This window comes from Acomys russatus, chromosome 29, assembly GCF_903995435.1.
Source record: "Acomys russatus chromosome 29, mAcoRus1.1, whole genome shotgun sequence".
Classification (NCBI taxonomy): domain Eukaryota; kingdom Metazoa; phylum Chordata; class Mammalia; order Rodentia; family Muridae; genus Acomys; species Acomys russatus.
Window position 1 is genome coordinate 26,051,248 of NC_067165.1, and position 21,923 is coordinate 26,073,170.

At 54.2% G+C, this 21,923-nt stretch overlaps 2 protein-coding genes across 4 annotated transcripts in view; one reads left to right on the forward strand and one right to left on the reverse strand.

Annotated features, from left to right (window-relative positions):
• Nucleotides 1-4,272: 4,272 nt before the first annotated feature.
• Nucleotides 4,273-7,903, forward strand: Tmem200b (transmembrane protein 200B). 3 transcript variants are annotated; one of them, XM_051170943.1, is made up of 3 exons: nucleotides 4,273-4,311; nucleotides 5,805-5,890; nucleotides 6,349-7,903. In XM_051170943.1, exon 3 carries the CDS (start codon nucleotides 6,369-6,371, stop codon nucleotides 7,221-7,223), a length of 855 nt encoding a protein of 284 aa, XP_051026900.1. In that variant the 5' UTR covers nucleotides 4,273-4,311; nucleotides 5,805-5,890; nucleotides 6,349-6,368; the 3' UTR covers nucleotides 7,224-7,903. The 3 variants fall into 3 exon arrangements, with proteins under 3 accessions (XP_051026900.1, XP_051026898.1, XP_051026897.1); XM_051170941.1 differs by lacking the exon at nucleotides 4,273-4,311 and adding an exon at nucleotides 5,476-5,622; XM_051170940.1 differs by lacking the exon at nucleotides 4,273-4,311 and having other exon boundaries at nucleotides 5,747-5,890.
• A 2,304-nt stretch (nucleotides 7,904-10,207) lies between these two features.
• Epb41 (erythrocyte membrane protein band 4.1) overlaps nucleotides 10,208-21,923 on the reverse strand; it is an 87,694-nt gene continuing 75,978 nt past the window's right edge. Inside the window, exons 17-21 of the mRNA XM_051170936.1 lie at nucleotides 20,125-20,253; nucleotides 14,433-14,534; nucleotides 13,141-13,221; nucleotides 11,036-11,140; nucleotides 10,208-10,488 (exon numbers count right to left, since the gene is read on the reverse strand). Coding sequence (XP_051026893.1) covers nucleotides 11,042-11,140; nucleotides 13,141-13,221; nucleotides 14,433-14,534; nucleotides 20,125-20,253 — 411 coding nt within the window. The 3' untranslated portion in view covers nucleotides 10,208-10,488; nucleotides 11,036-11,041. The remainder of the gene's footprint in view (nucleotides 10,489-11,035; nucleotides 11,141-13,140; nucleotides 13,222-14,432; nucleotides 14,535-20,124; nucleotides 20,254-21,923) is intronic.

Genomic DNA, 21,923 nt, shown 5'->3' on the forward strand with positions numbered 1-21,923 from the left:
TATGGCACACTGGAGGCCGCCTGGGTACCATCTCACAACTAAGGATCTTGACACCAGGAGGGCGACAATCGTGGGCGCCAACTGCGGCCTGCAACCCTTTGCTGTGAAATGAAATGGCTGTGGGTGCGAAGGCTCACCAGGAAGCTAGCTGCGTAGGGATGAGGGGGACTTGCGAGGAGGGGGGGTCCTCCGTTCCCCGTGCTGGTGGAAGTCACCACAAACCTCAAGAGATCTGTTCTGTCTGATGAAGGGGGCGGGGCCACCTCCACGGGCCTGCTGGATGCCCAAGTGAGGGCCGCAGACACACAGGCAGACCGGGGCAGAATGTGTACCTGGACCCGCGCAGGGCAGGGTGGAGCGTAACCCCGACGTTATGAAGTGATTTTGTACCTCTTAGCCTCACTTTCCAGAGGGTACCTGAGGGGCGAGTGGTGCGCCTCTCTAGGGCTGTTAAGAGCACTACACTGCCCATCTTGAGCTGCACGTAGCAGGGACCTGGGTGGAGATTTTTTTTTCTGATTTCTCCAGGGAAGCAGCAGGGTGGTTTGCGGGGAGTTCACACGTGAGACTGGGGGTGGGTGTTCCTGACGAGCTAGGGCATGCGTGGGCACCATCAAGGGCAGCATGCACACCTGCAGCCAGGCCGCCAGGGAGCGCCCCACACATTCTCCACTTCCTCCCAGGCTGGGAACCCCCGTCCTCTACTACCCAGAGTCCCTTCCTGAGACACAGAGCCCACTGCTTCACTGGCAGCCTAGTTTGTTACCAAAAACGAGCTGCCACATTCCCATGGTGTCTGTGGCTAACTCCTAGTTGTCTCATGGGTCCCATTTCCGAGCTTCCCGTGAGATCCTGGTGTTCTCTGGGGTCCCCGACTCCTCTGCCCATTTTCTGGGGTCAGGCTCCTTGGAGACAGGGATAGGCAACCGTCTTTGACCACAAAGACAAGGTGCCTGCCACAGCCTGGGGATGGTGCGTCAACGGTTCTGCAGCCTCCTCGACAGCCCTACTGTGAAGAGCAAGAGGCAGCCTTCCACCTGCATGGCACAGCCCATGCGCAAAACCACCATGGAAACAGCTACTGGGCATAACGTGCAGCTCCACGGAGGCTCGCCTCAGACGGGTGCTACCATACCAGGGTGGGCGACGTGGGACCCTGCTCCTCTCTAGGGTTTATTCGTACATAAGATGCCACTCTCCAGTCACAGACATAGGGGAGGGGAATGGGGGGGGGGAAGTGGGAGGGAGGGAGGAATGGGAGAATACAAGGGATGGGCTAACAACTGAGATGTAATTTGAATAAATTAATAATAAAAAAAGGAAAAAAAGTGATTTTTTGAAAAGGAAAATGTCTTTTAAGTACACAACATATAAGAATTGGTACAATTTAAAAATAGACATAAAGACTATCATTTTAATTTGGAGCTTAAATAACATAAGTTAATACACATCTATGTGTATGTGGAAAACATAATATTTTCTGAATTTTACTCATTAAATAATTCCAGTATGCCAATATTTTTATGACTCCAGCCTTCATCATGTTGATTCAGTAATACAATGAGAATTGATTTAACTCTTTGCCCACATTTTGGATTATACAACTATTAATAAGATATAATCAAGTCTACTAATGCATAAGTTTGATATGCATTATCATTAGGAAAAAGATGATAGGTGTCATGCCTACTCTGTGCTTGTTCTTGCTCTAAAATGGGAAATTAAATGAAGAGTAGGAGAATAATATAGAAACAGAATGAACTTGAGACTTTGGAATCATTTCAAATTTTTCCTGTAACCATAGAGCTATGGCTAGCAAATAAAAAAGGTAACACTGTCCAAAAAAAAAAAAAAAAAAAAAAAAAAAGCCACTCTCCAGCCTAACTGCCCAGGGAGGTAAATAGGCAGATATCTCCCTCCGCTTTTCTCTTCCTTCCTGGGAGGCTCCTGCTGTGCCCTGCCCTATGGGAGCACTCAGAGGTAGGAAGACAACCCTTAGGGACACACCTGTTGAGGAGAAGAGGACTAAGGTCTGCCTGTGGTCATATTTCCAGCCAGGGACGGTGGAGCAACACGCCTGCAGCCTCCCCAGCAGTTAAAGGCCCTATTGTGAAACCCAAAAGGCTCAAAATAACCCCAGGAAACATCCACAGGGCAGCACACGTGGCTCCGGCTCCCTTTCACTCCCTCCCCGGCTTTTGACTCTCCCCCAGCCTTCGCTCTTTTGGACTTCCTGGCCTGTCCCCTGCTGTTCCAGTTGACAGGGCCTGGGGAAGGCGCCGGCTCTGAGTTGGCCCGGTTGGAACCTTCAGGAGGTGGGTGGAGCTTAAATAATGGCAGCTAAGCCTGGCTGGCCTCTGCCTCCTGAAGTCTTCAGCCAGCCTAGCTGGGGCTCGCCTAGGGCCTCCACAGCCTTTGGTGGACAGGGCTGTTGTCTCAGGACGGAAGCACGTGGAAGGGCCCAGAGCTTGCCCCTCAACAGCCAGCCCAGAGAAGTGGCTAGCGAAAATGACTGGCCTCTGTTTCTCACGTGATGGGGGTGGGGGGGAGCGCCACGACGCTGCCCGGAAGCCTCCAAGTCCTTTGGGTGGTTACTACCACGTGACAGGGCAAACCTGGACACACCCCATCCCCACACTAGCTGGTTCCACAGATACAGGTGACAACCCACCTCGCTGGGGAGAGCTGTTAACCTTCCACCCAAGCACTGTTGTGGGATGCTGCCCTGTTGTCACAAGGACCTTGCTCCCTCGTTGGCTCCGGTATCACCAAGTTCTGCCTTCTCTGGGCCTCTGAGAGCCACAGAGTCCACATTTCTTTTCCTGTGACTATGCCAGCAGCCTAAGGCCACTTAGAAGGAGCCCAACATCAGCAGAGAGTTTGCAGAGCGGAGCACAGCTTTGCCATTGGTAGGGCCACCCCCAGGCAAGTCACTCTGCCTGTGTGGGGCTCTGCCTTTAGGAAACGGGGCCTGGGGTTCACCTCGTGAAGCAGGACTCCCTGGGCGGCTCCTAAAGCGGCTCTCCCATTCTGCAAAGATGGAACAGAGGCGCACTGCATCCTTTGGACAACTCGGAAGTCTTAGCTGACTTGACGGAGCTGACATATCTCTGGGTTAAACTAACCAGGGACAGGGTGTGCGCACTACACAGCCATCAGCTGTGTCCTCTAGAGATGGCTCAGGCAGCGCAGACCTCCTGGCTTACCGAAAATGAGGATGAGATATTCCAGGCCCTGGGCATGGCAGGTGTGTGTGTGTGTGTGTGTGTAGGGGGGCACACTGCACCAGTTCGCAGGATGTGTGTGTGTGTGTATGTGTGTGTGTGTAGGGGGGCACACTGCACCGTTTCCTAGGATGTGTGTGTGTGTGTGTGTGTGTATGTAAGGGGCACACTGCACTGGTTCCCTGGATATGTGTGTGTGTGTGTGTGTGTGTGTGTAAGGGGCACACTGCACTGGTTCCCAGGATGGCCTCAGGGTGATGGTGTCACATTTCCAGCCTCCACCTCACCTCATCCCTCCAGGCCCCTCCCAGTGCAGAAGGGAAGGCAGAGGCATCCAGGTCACACAGAGGCCAGGGTGGAATTGAGTGAGATCCAGACTGCCTGGGGACTATCACTGTCCCAACACAGAGGCCACTGGCCAGCCACACATGTGCAGAGACAGGATGAAGCACCAGGCTGGGAGGTCCCCTTGCAGGGGAGGCCTAGGAATGCTTGCCTCCTGCTCCCCTTTCGGGAGCTCTCTCGGGAGAATCAGAGACAGGGTTACACGTGGGAAAAGGGACCAGCCATCACCAACCCCCTTCACAGCTCAGGCCTGAAGCCACAGTGGTCAGAGGACAGGCGGGCTGTTGGCAAGCACTTTGTGCCAGGTGTTCAACATGTGTGCTCTTAATTTCAGCTCCAAGAACACTCTGTGGTGTTATTTCTGTTCTTATAAAGACGGGGAAACTGAGCCACAGAGAGCTTAGGTGTTCCCTCCTTCCCTCTCCTCTTGAGCCAGGGCCCAGGGTAAAGAACAGGAGGGGTGTCAAGGAAGACACAGGCCTCACACACACTGCTCTGGTACCGAGGGCCAGCTGGAACACTCACTCCTCTGAACACAAGGCTCCAGGAAGGAGCAAGTCGGACCAGCCAAGGCCCCAGAAACAGAGCGATCCCCAAGAGCATTCTCAGCTGGGGGTGGAGGGGTGGGGGAGGGGCTACGGGACGCTGGAGCAAGGGCCCAAAGCTCTGGAGGAGCCTGCGGTGGATGGAAAAGAGGAATCGCAGAAAAGAGGGGGAAAAAAAGAGGAAAAGGCAGAAACTGGTGAGCCCTGGGGCCAGAGCTCAGAGGGGCTGGAGACCTAGAGAGATTCAGCCACATGGGCCAGGTGAGGGTCAGGAGCACGCGCAAACCTTTTGTGGGGGTAGGGGGGGTGCTCCAAAACCTTTTGGACAGTACCAGGGAGCCATAGAGGATTTTCAGCTGGGTCAGATTCACAGTGAACTGATGCTCCTGTGCGGGACCAGTTAGCAGGAGCAAGGTGGCGGCCAGACCACGGGGACTCTTAAGGGATGGAGTGGCCTGGACAGGATAGTGGCTACCGGGAGTGCGAACGGGGCTGGTTCTAGATGAAAGGTGTGGCTACAGGGGAGTGGAGAGCATCAAGACTGGATTGTGCTCTGGTGGTGAGTGGGCCCTCAGTGTAGAGGTTCAGGAACGGATCGGGGGGGGCCCAGGCAGCTGAGAGTGAAGCTTGTGCCCAGGGCTTATAACTCGGGTTGGGGGAGGGACCCTCTGGAGGACAGAAAGCCCGGGAGGCAGGGTAGTCACACGGAGGCTTGGAGAGTAGGGTTAGTAAAGGCAGATGCCTCCGGCTTTAGCCCGGAGAGCAGAGGGGAAACGGGAGGGCCGGGCGTCGGTGGGGTATGGGCACCGTCTCCAGATCGACTTGGGAGGCTCTGCGGCCGGGGGGATGCCGGTCTCGGGGGGCAGAGGGGCGCGGGCCGCGCGCAGCCGGCTCTCATTAGCGTGGGCCGCGGGCTAATCAATCCCAGGCGGGGGCTCCTGGGCCTCGTCCGCATCATGGAAACTGGCCGCGCGCCCGGCGGAGCCAGCGGGGCCGTCGGCGGGGCCCGGCCGGGCGCCTCTCCGTCGAGGGCGCGGGCGGAGGGGGTCGCGGGGTCCGGGGCGGGGCCCAGCCACCTCGCGCCCTTTCTGGAGCTGGCCCCGGGCATGGCGAGGGTCGGGGGCCCGGTCTGCGGGACCTCGGGCAGGGGTCGCTCCGTGTGAGGCCCGGGCCGGGCGCTGCTTCTCTCCGGGACCCGGGGGCCTCCTACGGCCGAGACCGGACGCCCCGATCTCGTTGCCCGCGGCCTCCTGGTGCCGGGGCCACGGCGCACGGCCTTCTGGAGCAGCTCCAGCGTGCGGCCCCGACCTCGGGGCGGTGCTGCTCCGGCCCAGACACGGCCCACGGAGGCCTCGGGCGGAGGAGGCTGAAAAAGAGGCCAGGCGGCGGGAAAAGGGGATGATTCATCCCCGGGAGCCCGAATCGGAAACATTGCAATCTGGGAACAGCCTTGCCTGGGCCGACGAGAGATCCAGGAGGAGAGTCCGTCCCGCGAGGACCTGCGTCCGGTACTGGCAGTCTCCTGCCTCCAGCCCCGGCCCTAACCCGGCCGTGGGGGGAGGGGGAGGCCTCTTCTGGAGGAGTGGAAAAGAATCCTGCACAAAGTCGGCCGCTGCCTCCTCTGCTCTGACTGGCTGGTCTCGGCCAGAGCGGTTTTCCCAGAGTCTAGCTCAAGTCTCTCCTGCTGCAGTTCCAGCGCTGGCTGAGGAAGTCTGCAAGGAGTGGGCGAGCAAGGCGAAGCCGGAGTCAGAGACACCCCCGCCGGCCTGCGCTGCGGTATGTAAAGCGCAGTAGGGGGGAGGTGGGGTGCGCGCGCGCGCGACCTGCAGCCCCAGGCGGTCCGAGCGCCCCCTCCCCTGGTTACTTCGGGGCGGCCACGTGCGAGGGTGGGGTCCAGCACGGGAGGTACTTACCCCGGCCGCGGCCGCAGGGGTTGGGGGGGGGGGGTGCACGCGGGCGGGCGGAGCGCGCTCAGGCTGCAGGAGCCCCGCAGCCCCGCTGCACCCGAGCCCTGCAGCCCCTTCCCTGCTCACCGCCCGCGGGCCCGGCCAACGCTGGCTCCCTGCTCCGCTGCGGAAAACCCGAGCGGGGGCGGCTCCCTGCCTTGCGGCCCCGGGAAAATCCGGGGGTGGCCGCCAGGGATCTCCAAGCGGCCGGCCGAAGCGGCCCTGAGCGTCCCTCCTCCGGAGCCCGGCCCGTCGGGTCAGTGTCTGCCTCTCTGCTTGTCCCCGCAGAGCGCCCGGACGACTGCGCGATGACGGCCGGGAGCTCCGGAGACGGCGGCGCGCGCAGGAGCCCCGAGGGCCGCGTCTCGCGCCTGGGCCGCCGCCTGGGCCGGCGCCGGCGGCCGCGTTCCCCGCCAGAGCCGCTGCGGGTGCGGGCGCGGCTGCGGCTGCGCTCGCCGTCGGGGGCGTTCGCGGCACTGGGCGCGCTCGTGGTGCTGGTGGGCATGGGCATCGCCGTGGCAGGCTACTGGCCGGGCCGCGCCTCCCACGCCCACGGCCCGAGAACCGGCCGCTCTCACGGGCCCCACGAGCGCCTGCGGCTGCTGGGGCCAGTGATCATGGGCGTCGGCCTGTTCGTGTTCATCTGTGCCAACACGCTGCTCTACGAGAACCGAGACCTAGAAACGCGGCGACTCCGCCGGGGCGTGCTGAGGGCGCAGGCGCTGCGGCCACCCGACGGCCCGGGCTGGGATGCGCTGCTGCCCAGTCCCACGCATGGGTCCCCGGGCGCCGTCGCGGAGCCGGAGACTTGGGACCTGGCCCCGAGGCGGGGCCCCTCGCCCGTCCCGTCAGTGCGCAGCCTGCGGTCTGAACCTGCCAACCCTCGCTCGGGTCTGCCTGCACTGCTCCACAGCTACCCGTTGAAGGGGCCAGGGCTGCCACCACCCTGGGGTCCTCGGACTCAGACTGGCCATGTGATCATCACAGTGCAACCCTCTGGTTCCTGCATCGAACATTCCAAGTCTTTGGACCTGGGCCTGGGGGAGCTCTTACTGGGGGCCCCTGCAGCTCGGGACTGTGCCCACCGAAGCTGGCCACGGCTGGACCGAGTCAGTTTGGGAGGCTATGCCAAATTAGGAGGGGACTTGGGGGCCCGGGTCTGAGGTGCAAGGGATAACTTGCTAGGAGGCTACCAAGAATGGACCATGGGACTGGGACACCACAAGTCCAGTGTCCAATGGCCGCTCCAGTCACCTCCGATGCTAGGCTGGATGCTGTGGTGGTAGCAGTCGCTAAGGCTCCTCACCTGCATGTGTAGAGCAATGCCAGCTGCATCGGGCGAGCCCCAGGGACATGGGTTAATGTGGACACCAGCATGATTTAGCCTCAGGAATTTCATCAGCCCATGTGGCCTTAGCCCAGGACCAGTACCTGAGGGGCTGCAGGCTAGGCCAAGAGCATCCAGAGATGCACCAGGTATCTTGGCAAACACAACAGTGGTAGGCTGGGATGTCCCAAACTGGGACAGGCTCCCTCCAGGATGGCAGTGGTGATGGAGGTGGGCCCACTGGGGGAAGGTGGGCCATGAGGTAGGAGGTGACAGCACCTCCAACTGCCACCACCTCAAGTCCGCTCTTCAGCCACGCGGGCTCTGTCCCCGCAGGGCTAACTACTGCCAATGCCCCCACCCTGGGGTGGGACTGCTTCCCGGGGAAGACAGGTCTCACTTTAGTTTGCCCTGTGCCGCAAAGCCTCCCCAAGTTGGCAGTAGGCACCCGGCAGTTCCTTTCCTCAGCCCAGAACTGCACTCTGGCCATTGTGGGCAGCTTACTGTACACAGCGGCTCGTCTCCTTGCCCAGGTTTAATCCCCCCCCCCCATGCTTTTGTTAGAAGAGAAATTTAAAAGTGCATCAATCCTCACAGTCAGTTTTTTTTTTTTAAGTTTATTGAAAAATGCCATACAAGAAGCAAGACCAAACACTTACCTAAACACTACAGCCACACCTGTCACTATGAGAGGCACAGACAGCAGCAGGCCTGATTAGGATTACTGCCTATCTCACCTAAGGGTTTTTTCAGTTGGACTCTGCCGCCATAGCTCCTATTTTGTCAAATGTAAACAACTACTTGATATGATTCATAATTTTTAAAAAAATTTACAAAGCTCCTTCATTTTTGTCATCAAAATAATACATCTGAGAGATATTTGTAAAAACAACCAGCCTGGGACTGGAATGTCCCACGAGCACTGGGGGTGCTGGCCGTGCTGTAGCCCCGGCTCCATTTCTCAAGGTGGGCCAGGGCACCCCAGAATATACTGCTGGCCTGGGGAGGGTCCCCTGAGTTAGCCTCCTTGAGCCCTCAGCTTAAGAATATAGGGCTTGCTTTGTGGGTGGGTGGCAGAGATCTCATGTGGTTTGAAGGAAATCTACTTCTGAAGTAAAAATAAAACTGCAGTTGGGATTGCTACTGTGGTGTGTGTGCCTGAGTCACTTTAGGAAAACTCCTGCCAAGTCTATGACCCTGGAGATGGGGCTGCCCTCCCCCCTCACTCCTTCTACCTGGACAGAGTCTGTTCCTCACACACAGCTGCAGAAAGAAAGAAAGATTAAAACAAACAAACAATTACCAGATCCCAAGATCTGTTGCCAGAGCCAGCAAAGGTGGGGGAGGAAGCTGGAGGGACAGCAGAAATTCTGGACCAATTTACAGACAAAGGCAGCAAAGGGAAGCAGAGTTCAGGAACCCAGGCCTGAGGTCCTGACAGGGGTGGCATGGAGCACAGTGCTGAGTGGACGGGCACCCTCCCTCAGAGCCCGGTGTGAGCTGGCGTCCATGCTAACACTGCTCCTGCAGCACAGCCTTCTCTGGCTCAGCCCCACTTTGCAAGTTTGCTTCTGGGAGTGGAATCCAAGCCTGCCCCTCTCCCACCTGGGCCGCCCCCCCCCCCCCCCTTAGAGCAAGCTGCCTTTGGTAACAGTCTCACCAGAGCTAAAAGAAAACTGCACACTCAAAACCAGTTCAAAGTTGCTGAATTTGTATAGAGAGCATTCAGCCAGAAGGCCAGAAACTGCGGTAGCTTCCGCCTCCACTCCTGCGCACTGCCTCTCAGCCCCTGGCCACTGCTGCCAGTGACCCGCCGTCAACCCTCATCAAGTTCATTCCAGCCCCAGAATTAGGATTCAACTAATCTTCCAGGGCAGATGTTTGTAGGAACTTAGCTGGAGGATTACAGGGGCTCAGTTTTGGGGGTGAAAAAAAAAGCCTTCAAATTCTTAGCACTAATTGGGGACATCAGGCTCCCTTAAAAAAAAAAAAATTAATAATTTAAAAAAAGGAAAAAGGAAACTAAATCCAAAATCCACCATAAAATCAAGCCCTCAAAAACCTGACAAGCCTTCTCGGGCAATGAGTGTGCTGAGTAGAGCTGGCTCATGCCCACACCCTGGCCGGGGATGGCCACCAGGAGATGGGAAAGTCCCTTGCTCCTAGAGGGCATCCTCAGGCCTGTGCAGAGAAAAAGGGCACAGCACACACCCTCTTCCCTCACCGTGAGGCCCAGGCTGAGGCTGGACGCACTCCTTCATGGCATCCAGTTGAGGTAAGGGCGCCACTCCCCCGGGGTGAAACTTACTCCCTGAACAAGGCATGATTTCTAAAAACCTCATTAACTTCTCTCCCCCAAACTACAACTAAAAGTGTTCCACTGGCACTTTCTGCCAAAAGTGCCAAGTTTTTTTCCGTGCATTCCGGTCTCCCGAGATGGGAGCTATGGAACGCTTGATGAAGCTGCTGTTTCCAAAAAGGGACAGGGAAGCGGGGGTGGGGGGTGGGGGTGGCCGGGGGGGGGGGGGTGGGTGAAGGCCACGGATGCGTTCAAAGGCTCACAGTATTGGCTCTATCTGAAGCAACTGATTCGACTTAAGCTCCAAACAGAAAGGGGGGCTGTGACATCACACGTGCTCAGCAGAGATCTCTGCCTCACCAAACACCCTGCAGTGGGAGGTCACGCTCCTAGGGTCTGTGACCAGGGCATCTGCGCCTGCCTGACATTCGCTGGTGCATGAAGTTTTTGTGTCATCAGAAGCTGGGACAGGAACAGGAGGTCCAAGTTGAAGTGAGGAGAGGCTAGGTTGAGGGGTTACCAACCACCCCATTAAAAAAAAAAAACAACAAACAAACAACCAAAATGTCTTAAAAACAGTCCATAGAGTGAAAAGTTGACAACTTCTGCATATCACAATATAGAGAACATCCGTGGCTTCTAGAAGAGTCTCTGGGTATAAATTCTGAGTAGAAAATGAAGTTGGTTTTCTGTGGTGTGGAACAGTCTTCAAAGTCTGAAGTCTGACTGCTGCAGGCTGGCTTCTTTATCACATGCTGGCTTCTCTTGGATGGGGAAGGGTGGGGACGGGGCAGGACAGTCCCTACAGGGAAGAAAAAGCACAAGTTGGAACTCCCCCCAACAAAGTTCTCCTGGCTGGGACAGGGGCTGCACTGATGCCATCTCTCAGGCATTCTCCTTAGGCATGTATCTGGGTGCCTGCATGCCCAGCTGTCAGAGCTCCGTGCCTCCCAACACCCCGTGCATGCGTGCGTTCTTCCAGAAGCTTGGCCCTGCTCCGCTCAGCTCTGTTCTCTAGCCCTCCTCAGGTCTGGCCAACAGCTCCTGGAGTCGCCAAGGGCAGAATAACAATGAGAGACACCAGGGGACTCCAGAGGTGGGTGACAGTTCAGACCCAAGTCTGAGGTATCTCCTCCTACTCAAACTGCTGGCAGCATGGAGGCAGAGGGACACACATGACTTGGTTGCTCTAGCTGGGGTTCACATGGTTAACCCCAGCTATGCCTTAACTTCACTGAGTCCCAGGGGAGACATGTCTTAGGGTCAGGAGCTCCCAAGTGTCCAGAGTTCCACAGAGTCTCTCTGGCTGAGGTGGTGGCCCTCCCCGATCCCAGCAGGGACACTTTTACCTGAGTTCATTCCTCAGAGATCTCAGTCTCCTGGTGGACCACCACCTTGGTCACTGACATGTCTGGGTGCTGTTCCTTGGCCTCCTTGATGGCTTGTACAAGGACCTGTGAAAAAAGTCAGAGTTGTTTGTTTTTTCCCCACAGACAGACAAAGAGCAACCTAGCTGGTACAGGAAGCCTGGGCCACTTCTGTGACGGTGGTGGTACCAGGGCAGGACACAGCACACCGCAACTGGATCAGTGCCTCGTCCTGCCCTGTGGAGGAAGGTGCCTGGGCTCAGACCACAAAAGCAGGGAAAGGCAGAGGTTTTCTTCAGAGGAGCAGGCAACCTCAGAAGTGGGAAGACTCACTTCTGTTGTGAATCTAGAGCAGAAACCGTGTCAGGAAGGTGAGGAACCACACAGGTTTTAAAAAAAGAAGAGGTGTCTCTGGCAAAAGTGGACGGAAGGCAGGCAGGCAGGCAGGCTGACCTGTGCACGGCACGCTGAGGGACTGGCCTAAGCACACCTGTTTACTCAATCTTCACAACAGAGTGAGTCAGGGCTGCGCTGCTGCGAGTTGCATTCTATAAACAAGGCCGGGCCGCAGGCAGGACATAGATGCCAAGTCCCTTCACAGCTGGGAGCACAACCAGGCTTTGGAATCTAAGTCTCTTCTTTGCCACATAGTCCCTTAGGTTCCAGGGTGCCAGTCACTGTGGCACCCTACAGAGCACAGAGGGGGCAGTCACAGCAGGCAGTGCACTACTCTCAGGGAAGCCTGTGAGAGTTGTCTGCCTGGTGCTTCCAGACAGGACTAGGGGAGACAGCTTTTCTGGCATCTAGAGTCCCACAAAACCTGCTGTCTCTGCTGACCCTGCTCCTCTTCGCTGACCCAGCTGCTAGAGTCTAACACCCACCCCCTCCCACTCCTGGCCGCCCCCTCAAGCCCTCTCCCCTGAGGCTTCACCTCCCTCTAGGATAGCCTGGGCCATACAGCTTTCCTCAGGGCAGGGCACTCCACCTCCTTCCCCCAGGAGCCTTCCATTTCTAGAAAAATCGAGGGACCCTGGAGCTCTCCCTGAGCCATCAAGTACCGTTACAAGACTCTGACCCAAGCTGATCTTCATTTGACAGGGAAGAGCCACAGCTCGAAGCTGCCCAAGGTTGTATATAACAGATCAGGGGCAGAGTTAGGGTTCAGGCATTTACGCCAAATACCCTCCGCTCCACAGCTCTTGTGTCGAGAGCACAGATAATACCTACAGCAGGGTTCAAGCCACAGGTTGCAGAGCTGGTAGCCCCGAAGACCCTCTGAGCTCAGCACACAACCCACAAGGCCCCTACTTGGGCTTCCCGGCCCCTGGGCGCAGTGTCCACCACAGCGAGTTTCAGCCCTGCGGCTCCTCCTGGCCAGCCGCAGGGCTGCTCTGCCCCCTCCACCGGCCTCTTCCACCCCCTCTCCTCTGCAGCTTCACCGTGCTAACAGCACCCAGCCGAGAATTGGGAACATTAATTCTGACCTTATTATTCGCTAATTGCTTGTAGCGCACAATTAGCACCTAATTAGCATAAAAACATAGAATCTTAGCACCCAGAAGGACCCAGGAATTATCTGGATCAACCCACTCTCTTTTACAGATGTCAGACCTAAAGTGATCTACCCAAGGTCACACAGCCGACTGGTGACAGACCCAGGGCACAGAATGAGCTCCACATCTTCTGGTGTCCTGCCCACCTCTTGCTCTCTGCAATGCAATCGGCTCAGCTACCGCAGCCCTCTGGGGGAGGGACAGTTTCTGTGCCCCCACCACTCCCGAATGACAACTCAAGACGACATGAACTTGGAGCCCACATGCGCAAGCCTCCTTCTCCACGCACACCTAGTTCTTGCTATTTGAGACAGGGTCTCACTTGTGTAGCTCAGGCTGCCTGTGATGAATTTCCTGCCTCAGCCTCCTGAGTGCTAGGACAGCAGGTGTGGGTGGCTACCATGCCCACGCACTGCCTGTCTACCCTGCTAACAGCTCCCCCTCCCATCCAAGGCTTCCATATTTTGGGTCCCTTTGCTCATCTTAAGAGCCGAAGCAGCCCGCCCGCCAAGGCCCCCTTCCTGCACTTCCCACCTGATCGTGGTCAATATCGGCATCTCCTGTGATCACAATTCTCTTCTCAATCCGGGTCTCGGAAATCCCGCCTTTTACAGTCTGAAACAGAAGGAGAGGCCGGGTGAGAGCCACGCACAGCAGGAAGGAAAAGCTAGGAGGTGGTTCTAAAAGCTCCCATCCAACATGCCTCCTGTGAACGCAGCCCAGGCGCAGCGCCACGGTGCCGGCACCACCCAGGACAGAACAAGCCCTACCAGGAGGACAGTCCTGCTCCCAACCTTGGGCCACTAACAAAAAGAAACAGTTTGCTATTGACTTTTTTTCCTTCTTCCCAGACACTACAGAAACCCAGCAAGGAACAGTGGTACCCCCTTTTTGTTCTTCTATATTTTCACTTGATTCTGTTCAGGATGAGAACACAGCTTCAAACTGGAACCTCCTATTTTAAAGCATTTCACCATCATTAAAGTCAAAAGAGCCTTAAACAGTCTCAAGTAGGGACAAACAAGGAACACCAAGATTCAGACACACGGAATAGCCGGCTTGCTGTCATCTGTGTCTTATGACAAAAGCTGGCTAAAATTTTCTCTTTCTTTCTTTTCTAAAAAAAATTTTTTTTTTTTTCACCTATAACAAATTGCAGGCCAGGTGTAATACCAGCCCTTCTGAGCCTGAGGTAAGTATTTAGGAGCTTCAGATCAGCCTGGGCTACAGAGTGAGTGAGATGTCTCAACATAAAGAAAAAAAGAAGGTGGTGGGGGTGACACGACTTTCTTCTAGCGTTACAGCAAACATGGACTGCCCAATTTTCTGGGGGGATAATTCCAACTTTTGACACTTTGTCCCCATTGCTTCCTGTAAAGCAGTCTGATGGTTTCAGCGTTTCAGCTCCAAACCGAGGCTTCCTTGGCCTCTCGGGACGCAGTATTAACCAGTTCATCAGATCAGGGTTCTGGTTTCTAGCTCAGAAAATACAACTGTACCATACCAACAATCCATGTCCTTAAACTGTGCGCGCGCGCGTGTGCCTGTGTGTCTGTGTGTATAGGCACGTTGAGGATGGAACCCACAGCTTGTGCGTGGTAGGTAGGTGCTCTGCCACTGAACTATACCCCCACCCCAAGCTGCATTTAGACTTCCTCCGCAGCAGGATGGACCGATCTGTAATTAAAAAAAAAAAAAAAAAAAGACTACATATGGCCTTCCCAGCTGTATTCTGGGGAAGGCATCATCAGGTCCTTCCACCTGGGACGCTTGGAGTAACTTAAGGCAACGGTGACGGAGCTGAGAGCTGACATGGATCCCGTTACCTTGGTAATCTGTGTTGTTGTTGTGCTGCTTGTGGTCTCAGAGGTAATGGTCTGCGCGGTCAGCAAGACGCCAGGGTCCAGGTCCCCATTACTGTCCTCAGCCTGCGTAAGAAAGGACAAGTCATCAGGCCCCGGGGACAAACCCCCAGGTGCGACATGGCTCTTCGGCTGGACATTCTGCCTCAAAAACCTAATTCCCAGCCCGGCGTGGTGGCGCACGCCTTTAATGCCAACGCTTGGGAGACACAGGCAGGCGGATCTCTGTGAGTTCGAGGCCAGCCTGGTCTACAAAGTGAGTCTAGGACAGCCAAGGGCTACACAGAGAAACCCTGTCTCGAAAAAACAAAAAAGAAAAAACAAACAAACAAACAAACAAAACCCCAAAAGACCTAATTCCCACACAGTGACTCTCAACTGACAAGCAGAACCAGGTTCCTGGGAACAAGCAAGGCCCCTTCTTAAAAACTGATGAGTGGGGCTGGAGAGACAGCTCACTGACTAAGAGCACCGGCCAGTGCTCCTCCAGACTGCTCAAAATCATCTGTAAATCCCTTATAAGGGATCCAACGCCCTAGCACAGCCAGGGCTGCACAACGAGACCCTGTCTCGAAAAACGAACCAAACAAAAATGTTGAATGAAGTCCTGTGCGGTGGCATACAAATCTGACCCCAGTGCTTGGGAGGTGGAGGCAGGCAGATGGCTGTGAGTTTGAAGCCAGCCTGGTCTATAACTTCTAGGAAAGCCAGGGCTGCATAGTGTCCTACTTGTCAAAACGTTGATGAGTACAAGTTCCTCAGCACTAGGTCAGTAACTGAAGTGGGTCTGAAAGAGGCAGGACTATGGCACAGCTTCATGAATGACTCCAAGCTACACAGGGGGCAACGCCCTGCAATTCACAAAGGCTTTTGACGCATCTTTAGTAAAGCTGTCCTCTGACAGCAACAAGTGAGAGGGTCAGACATTGCTAAAAGGCCCGTGGCTAGAGTCAAGGAATCCTGGGCCCAGTGCTCCTGTAGCCCCCACAGGCACTGGACAGCACCAGCCAAATCCCAATCGGAGTAACACGAAGTTCCTGGTCCAAGAAAGTTCTGAGCCAATCAGCTGATAATGTGACCTAATGCTTCTAGACTAGTGATCGGCTATTCGGTCCCACCCTATCAGCTTATGCCTCCTTGTGATTGCTCCTTAGCCCACCCAATCAAATCAGAAGATAGCACTCCCCCTTAGAAGTCCCCCAAGCTCCCTATAAAAAGGCCTGTGCACCTTTGGCCAGGGTCACCACCATTTTGCATGGATATTTATTCTGTAGGCTCTTTCTGTGGGATAAACGCTCTTTGTTTTTATACATTATTTGACTCTGGGGACTTTCGAACCCTTACACAGGAAGGAGGGAACTATTTGTACCCTCCAGTTAGAAAATTGAGACCTTGCCAGGCATGTGGTACACCTTTAATCCCAGCACTCAGGAGGCAGAGGCTGGTGGTCAAGGCGAGCCTGGTTTAGAAAGTGAGTCCAGGACAGCCAGGGCTACACAGAGAAACCCTGTCTCGAAAAAACCAAAAGAAAGAAAGAAAACTGAGACTTGAAACTTCTGCGGGATCCCTGTGTCGTCATCAGACCCAGTGCTCTTTATTTACACACCGCCAAGGCAGGAGAGCTGAGGCATCGGCTCCTGGTGGCTGATGCGTGAGTGAGCTACACCACAGACTGACATGGGAATCTCACGTTAGCAGGTGTGAGCCAGGAGCTGAGCAAATGAAGCTGCGCGTCCACCACTGGAAAGCAGGGCACAGGGCACGGTGGCCTCAGTGACTGCTGCTGTAAGGGCTCCTCCTCGCCAGGAGGCACACACACACTTTACATGCCAGGCTTTGCGAACAAGGACTAAAGGTTCACGTTATGACTAGCCTAGGAATGGCATTAGCAAGAAGGTGAAGAGGTGATGGCCGGGGCCAGTGACAATCGTTACCAGCAGCTATGTGGGCGGTTAGAGCGGCACAGGCCACCATGATCAAGACAGAAGAAAACTAGACGACGGAGTTTACCTACAGGTGAGTGCTCCTAGATACGAGGAAACACCAAGCACTGGTGGTAGAGAATTCAGAGAACGGAAATTACTTCCATAAAGGCGGCCATGCCAAGCATGCAACAGACCACTCCCCCTTTCTCTCTATTTAAGTCACCAGAATAAGCTGTGCTGTCATTTCCAATTAAAAAACAAAACAAAACATGGTCCTAGCCGGGTGTGCTGGCGTATACCTTTAATCCCAGCACTCCAGAGGCAGAGGAAGGCAGATCCCTGAGTTCAAGGCCAGCCCGGTCTACAAAGCTAGTCCAGGATAGCCAAGGCTACACAGAGAGACCCTGTCTCAAACAAAACAAAACAAAACAAACACACACACACCATGGTCCCACTATGCTGCTCAGGCTGGCCTTGGTTTCCTAAGCTCACGTAACTCTCCTGCCTCAGCTCTGAATAATTGAGGCCGCAGGTATGGAACACTGCGACTGGCTTTATCTCATTCATGAGCAGGACCGCATTTCATCCAGACAAACAAAACTCAGGGGTACTAGTGGGGAGGGAAGACTAGGAAGGGCAGAACCCTTGGTGGAGCCTGGGTTCCCTGCCTCCCCTGGGTTCCCCTCCCTCACTAATACTTTCTTTTGCTAGGACCATTCATCTACGGAAGACTCATCCACACATGCTTTTTGCACTCCTATTACATGTCAAGCACACCACGCTACAGCTATCAATACCTGAGGTAGAGACTGTTACACTCTCTGTGCGGTTAGAAAAACTGGGCTCCAGGAAGGTTCACTTGTCCCAGGTCCTGTAGCTGACAGATGTCCAAACGGCATGAAACTCCTGTCTGAAGACCAGAATTGGAGTTTCCACACAGTGAGCACCAGCTGTGGAACCTCAACTCACTCTCCAAGCCCAAGCTGGCCTTGAATTCACGGTCCTCCTGCCTCAGTTTCCCAAGTCCTAAGACTAGGGGTGAGCCAATATCTGGCTCACACTTTATATTTTCTTTCCATTCTTGGAGGGGGTGTGTGTGTGTCTGTGGTGTAGAAGTGTTTGTGTGTAAATGTGTACACATGTGTACGGAGGTGAGCAAACACGTGGGTATGTGTGTAAGAGAGCAGAGGTTAACAATGGACGTAGTTTGTTTTCGAGACAGGAGCTTTATATATCCTTGGTTGGCCTGGCGCTCACTATATAGACCAGGCTAGCCTCAAACCCATAGCGGTCTGCCTTCTTCAGCCTCTGAGTGCTGGGGTTAAAGGGTTGCACTACCACACCTGGCTTCTATCTTGTTTATTTGTTTGTTTGTTTGTTTGTTTGTTGAGACAGTCTCTATGTAGTCCCGGCTGGCCTCAAACTCAAGAGATTTGCCTACCTCTGCCTCCCAAATACTGGGATTAAAGCTTTGCTCTACTGCACCTGGCTTCTATCTTATTTTATTTGTTTATTTGTTTGTTTTTGAAATGAGATCTTTCACTGAACCTAGAGCTCATAAATTCATATGGCTGGCTGGCCAGTGAGATCTAGGGATGCCCCTGTCTCCTGACTCTTGACCCTTGACCCCCAGCAGTGAGGATACAGGCGCTCACCCTGAACCTGGTTTCTTCCATGGGTGCTGGGGATCTGAGCGCAGGACTTAATACTTGTATAGCAAGCATTTTACCGACTGTGCCATCTCCTCAGCCCCTTATTTTTATCATGTAGACTGGTCCCCACCAGAAACCACACGGAAGTACCTCAACAGGATGCTCCACAATGTATTTACCTGGCTCCCCCACTGAGGGCCGTCTAGGTTGTTTCCGCGGTGGTGACAGTGTAAAGGATTCTTTCCTTCGCATAGGCCCTCCTGTGCCCTCAGGCTAGCGGTGTGTGCAATCATGAAGCAGTTTCTCTTTCCCTCCTCTCAGTCCCCTCCATTGCCAGGCCTACTAGATAGCTTTGTCCCGTCTCTCTTGATTGACAGGTCTTTCTTTTCTCCTTTCCTCAGGCTACACTTACTTCTGTTCCTATAATCATCTCCGCAGACCTGCCCTGGTCAGAACCTTCTCTCCAGGCCTGTCCCTACTTTAATGCAGTCAACACACAGCTTTAATGATGCCACTTTATCACCTACCACCAAAAAACTTAGAGCAACTGTCACTCACCAAGTGAAATCCCACACTCTAGACCACAAAGACAGAGGAGAGGGGCACACAGATGCTGACTGAACACAGTGGGGATGCCAGCGCCCAGCAGGCACCGTTTCACCTAAACTTCCTGCCAGGGAACGGAGAGGCTGGAGACTTGTCTAAGATTACTAAGCAAGCAGCTTCCCCCTTGCGGGGACACAATGTTGTGTCTAACTGCAAAGCACACACTCTCCCTGAGGTTAACGCCATCCAGCTCACGCGGTGACTGGAAGTCTTAGCGCCTAGCCAGAGCTACACAGCGGGGGTTGGGGGGGGCCCTCTGCACTGCACTCCAGCACTGAGCTGCAGCCCCAGCTCCTTGGATTATTTCTTTACCCCATCTGAGCGTCTCTATGGAACTTTCTAGTGTCTGATGTTGGTTGTATGTAGGTTTCCTTTCTTTTTTCATTTCTGGTTGTTAATTTTTCTGGTCAAGGTCTTTCAGGCTAGCCTAGGGAGGGCCTCAAGCTCCCAGTCAGCAGCCTCCACTTCAGGACTGGGTGGGGGCCACTGTGTCTGGCGGTCACAGTGCTTTATTGCCTGCCCGTCTCTCCTTACTGGAATGTTCCCTAGAAGGTGGGGACTGTCTTGCGTTACACCCCCTCGGCTTAACAGAAAACAGAGGAGCAAGACCCGAACTCATCCAACCCAAAGCCTATGTTCTTCCTCACTTTAGAATGGTTTTCCCAAATGGCTTGGGTGGGTGGACATGCATGGACAGACTGTACAGTAATGTCATTTGCTCTTCGGCACTGGGGAGTGACCTGGGCTCTCATGCCCGTCAAGTACAATGTTATTCCACCGAGTTAAACCCTCAGCCCTGACAATTTGCTCCCCCCCTGCCCCCAACTGAGACAGTGTTTCTCTGTGTAGCCTTGGCTGTCCTGGACTTGCTTTGTAGGCCAGGCTGGCCTCCCAACTCACATTGATCTGCCTCCCGAATGCTGGGATTAAAGGCTTGCGTCACCGCTGACATTTTGCGTTTATTTGCTTTTCAAGATAAATTATTTTTGAGACAGGGTCTCATGTAGCCCAGGCTGGCCTCAAACTCATTATGTACCTGAGAATGACCCTGGACTTCTAATCCATCTGCCTCCACGTCCAAACGGCTGGCATTACAGGTGTGCACCAACCACACCCAGTTTCTCTTTCTTAACTTTTTCTGTGTGTGTGTGTGTGTGTGCGCGCGCGCGCGCGCGCACGCACGCACACATGGAGAGGTCAGAGGACAGCCATGGGTAGCTTTTCATCTTTTGTTTGGGACAGGGTCTTTCACTGACACGTAGGCCAGACTAGTGGGCCCGCAAGCTTCCAGCTGAAGATTCAGGCCGGCTCCGAGCAAAGCATATTGAGACATCCTTAAGTCAGTGATCTTCAGAGAACTATCCCAGCCAGACTGGTGTACCTCACAGTGAGTGACCACAGCCTGAAGGGAGAACCCAGTTACTGTGTTTCACCCAGTCTTCCTGTGGACGCCTCAGACAGTGTCTGTCTTACCTGGGCAGCCTCATAGGTGATGGTCTTGGTCTCGGTGTGGACAATAGGGACATCTTTGGTTGGGATTTCACTTTTCACAGCATTGGCAGTATCTGAGATGGTGACAGTCTGAGTCTTTACCAGAGGAGGCTGTGGACGGTAAAGAGACAGAGTCGGCCAAAACATCCTGCAGGCCATGGAGAGCTAAACCTTCTGACTCTGATCTGATCAAAGTGTTAGCTCGAATCAAGCAAAGGCTGGAGTGTCACTCTCCAAAGCACACAGTTCCCAAGAAGCCCTGACAAAGTGCTGCATCTTGAGAAGTGTATTAAAAGCGCCATTACTATAGTCACTTTCATAAGCTTAATGGAAATTAGAACACCAGACAGTTTATGACTAACCGGTGATATAAAACACTTCAGACTGACCTTCAGAATTTGAATATAAAATTATTTGCCAAATAGAAACCACTTTCATTTGTCCTTGTGATTGTACATTGTAATTAAGAAAAACAGGCACATCTCCCCACTCAGTACAAATGTGCATGGAGCAGCAATGGCTCTGGAACACATTTCCTCGGAATTCATTAACTTCTTCCAGATCAATGTCAGATGTTCACTTTGGATTTACTGAGAAGAAAACAGGATTTGGAAAACCAGAAAGGAAAGAATCAGTTCTCCCACCACCTGGTGATTAATTTCAGAATTCCAAAAAGAACGAACATTAGTGGAATGGCCCAGGCCCCTTTTGCTTATCTCTTGACCTCTCCCAGGATAGCCATCACCCTAAAAACCACCACTTGATTGTGATAAGGTTAAGTGGCCATTCACCTAGCACGGAAGTTAGTGTCTGTGATCACAGAAGCCCTTATGAGGGGGCAGGGGAAGTGGTGGGCTGCATAATATAGCAGTGTAAATGTCATTCAAAAACCAAATGTTAGTGGAAACATTTTGAGTGTGGCCTCAGAGCTTTGGAGGCTCCGCCCCACAGGAGTCTCTGTCATCCATCCCTTGCTATAGCTCTTCCTTGAAACAGGAAAGAACAAACTTAAGACAGCCTCCTCGAAGGTAAGAAGCTGGAGGTCACTCCTGAGAATTCTGTTAAGTCATCAGCAGAGAAACATGACTAGTTAATTCCTCTGACTGAGTTTCTTTACGGCATCAGACTTTTAACTGTCACACTGACAACAGCAGGGGCCATACCTTTAACCACCACCACTGCCGCCTCCTCCACACACCGGATGGGACCCTCTCCCAAGGAGTGCTGTTAGACCTGTGTTGTCAAATCAGTTACTACCTGGAAACTTCGAATGAGAGTGGGGAACTGGGTACCCACAGAAGAATCAAGAGAGGATCCGCTGTGGGTCTCAAGGGTCTCTGCGGGTGCAACTGGCTCTTCGCTACCGCCTGCCTTTTTTCCACCGAGTCGCAGCTGGCAGGAAGCTGGAGTTACTGAGACATTTAAGGTACAAGCCTGTTCCTCCACTCCTAAACACTCCCCACTTGGGCCTGCTGGCATCTCGTTAGCATCAAGATAGCCAGCTGTACCCTGCTCCTTCTCTTCCGCCGCCTTGCCGCTTATGGAGAGGGAGCCAGAACCAAAGCTCTGTGGAGACGCTGGCGGGACTGTCATCAGGCTCTGACTAGGAACTACTGACTGCTTGGGGCACTCCCATTCAGAGGCAGGGTGGGTGGGCGGCCCTTCGGTCACGATAGCCACCTCCTCTGTGCGAATGCCATTTACACTCTACAAATGAATGAACACACACAAAAGGCAAGATTATGAGTAAATGAGGAAATAACTGCGAGACTGAAAAATCA

Coding starts and splice junctions, on each gene's coding strand:
- Tmem200b (XM_051170943.1), top strand. CDS start 6,369: ATGACGGCCGGGAGCTCCGGAGACGGCGGCGCGCGCAGGAGCCCCGAG.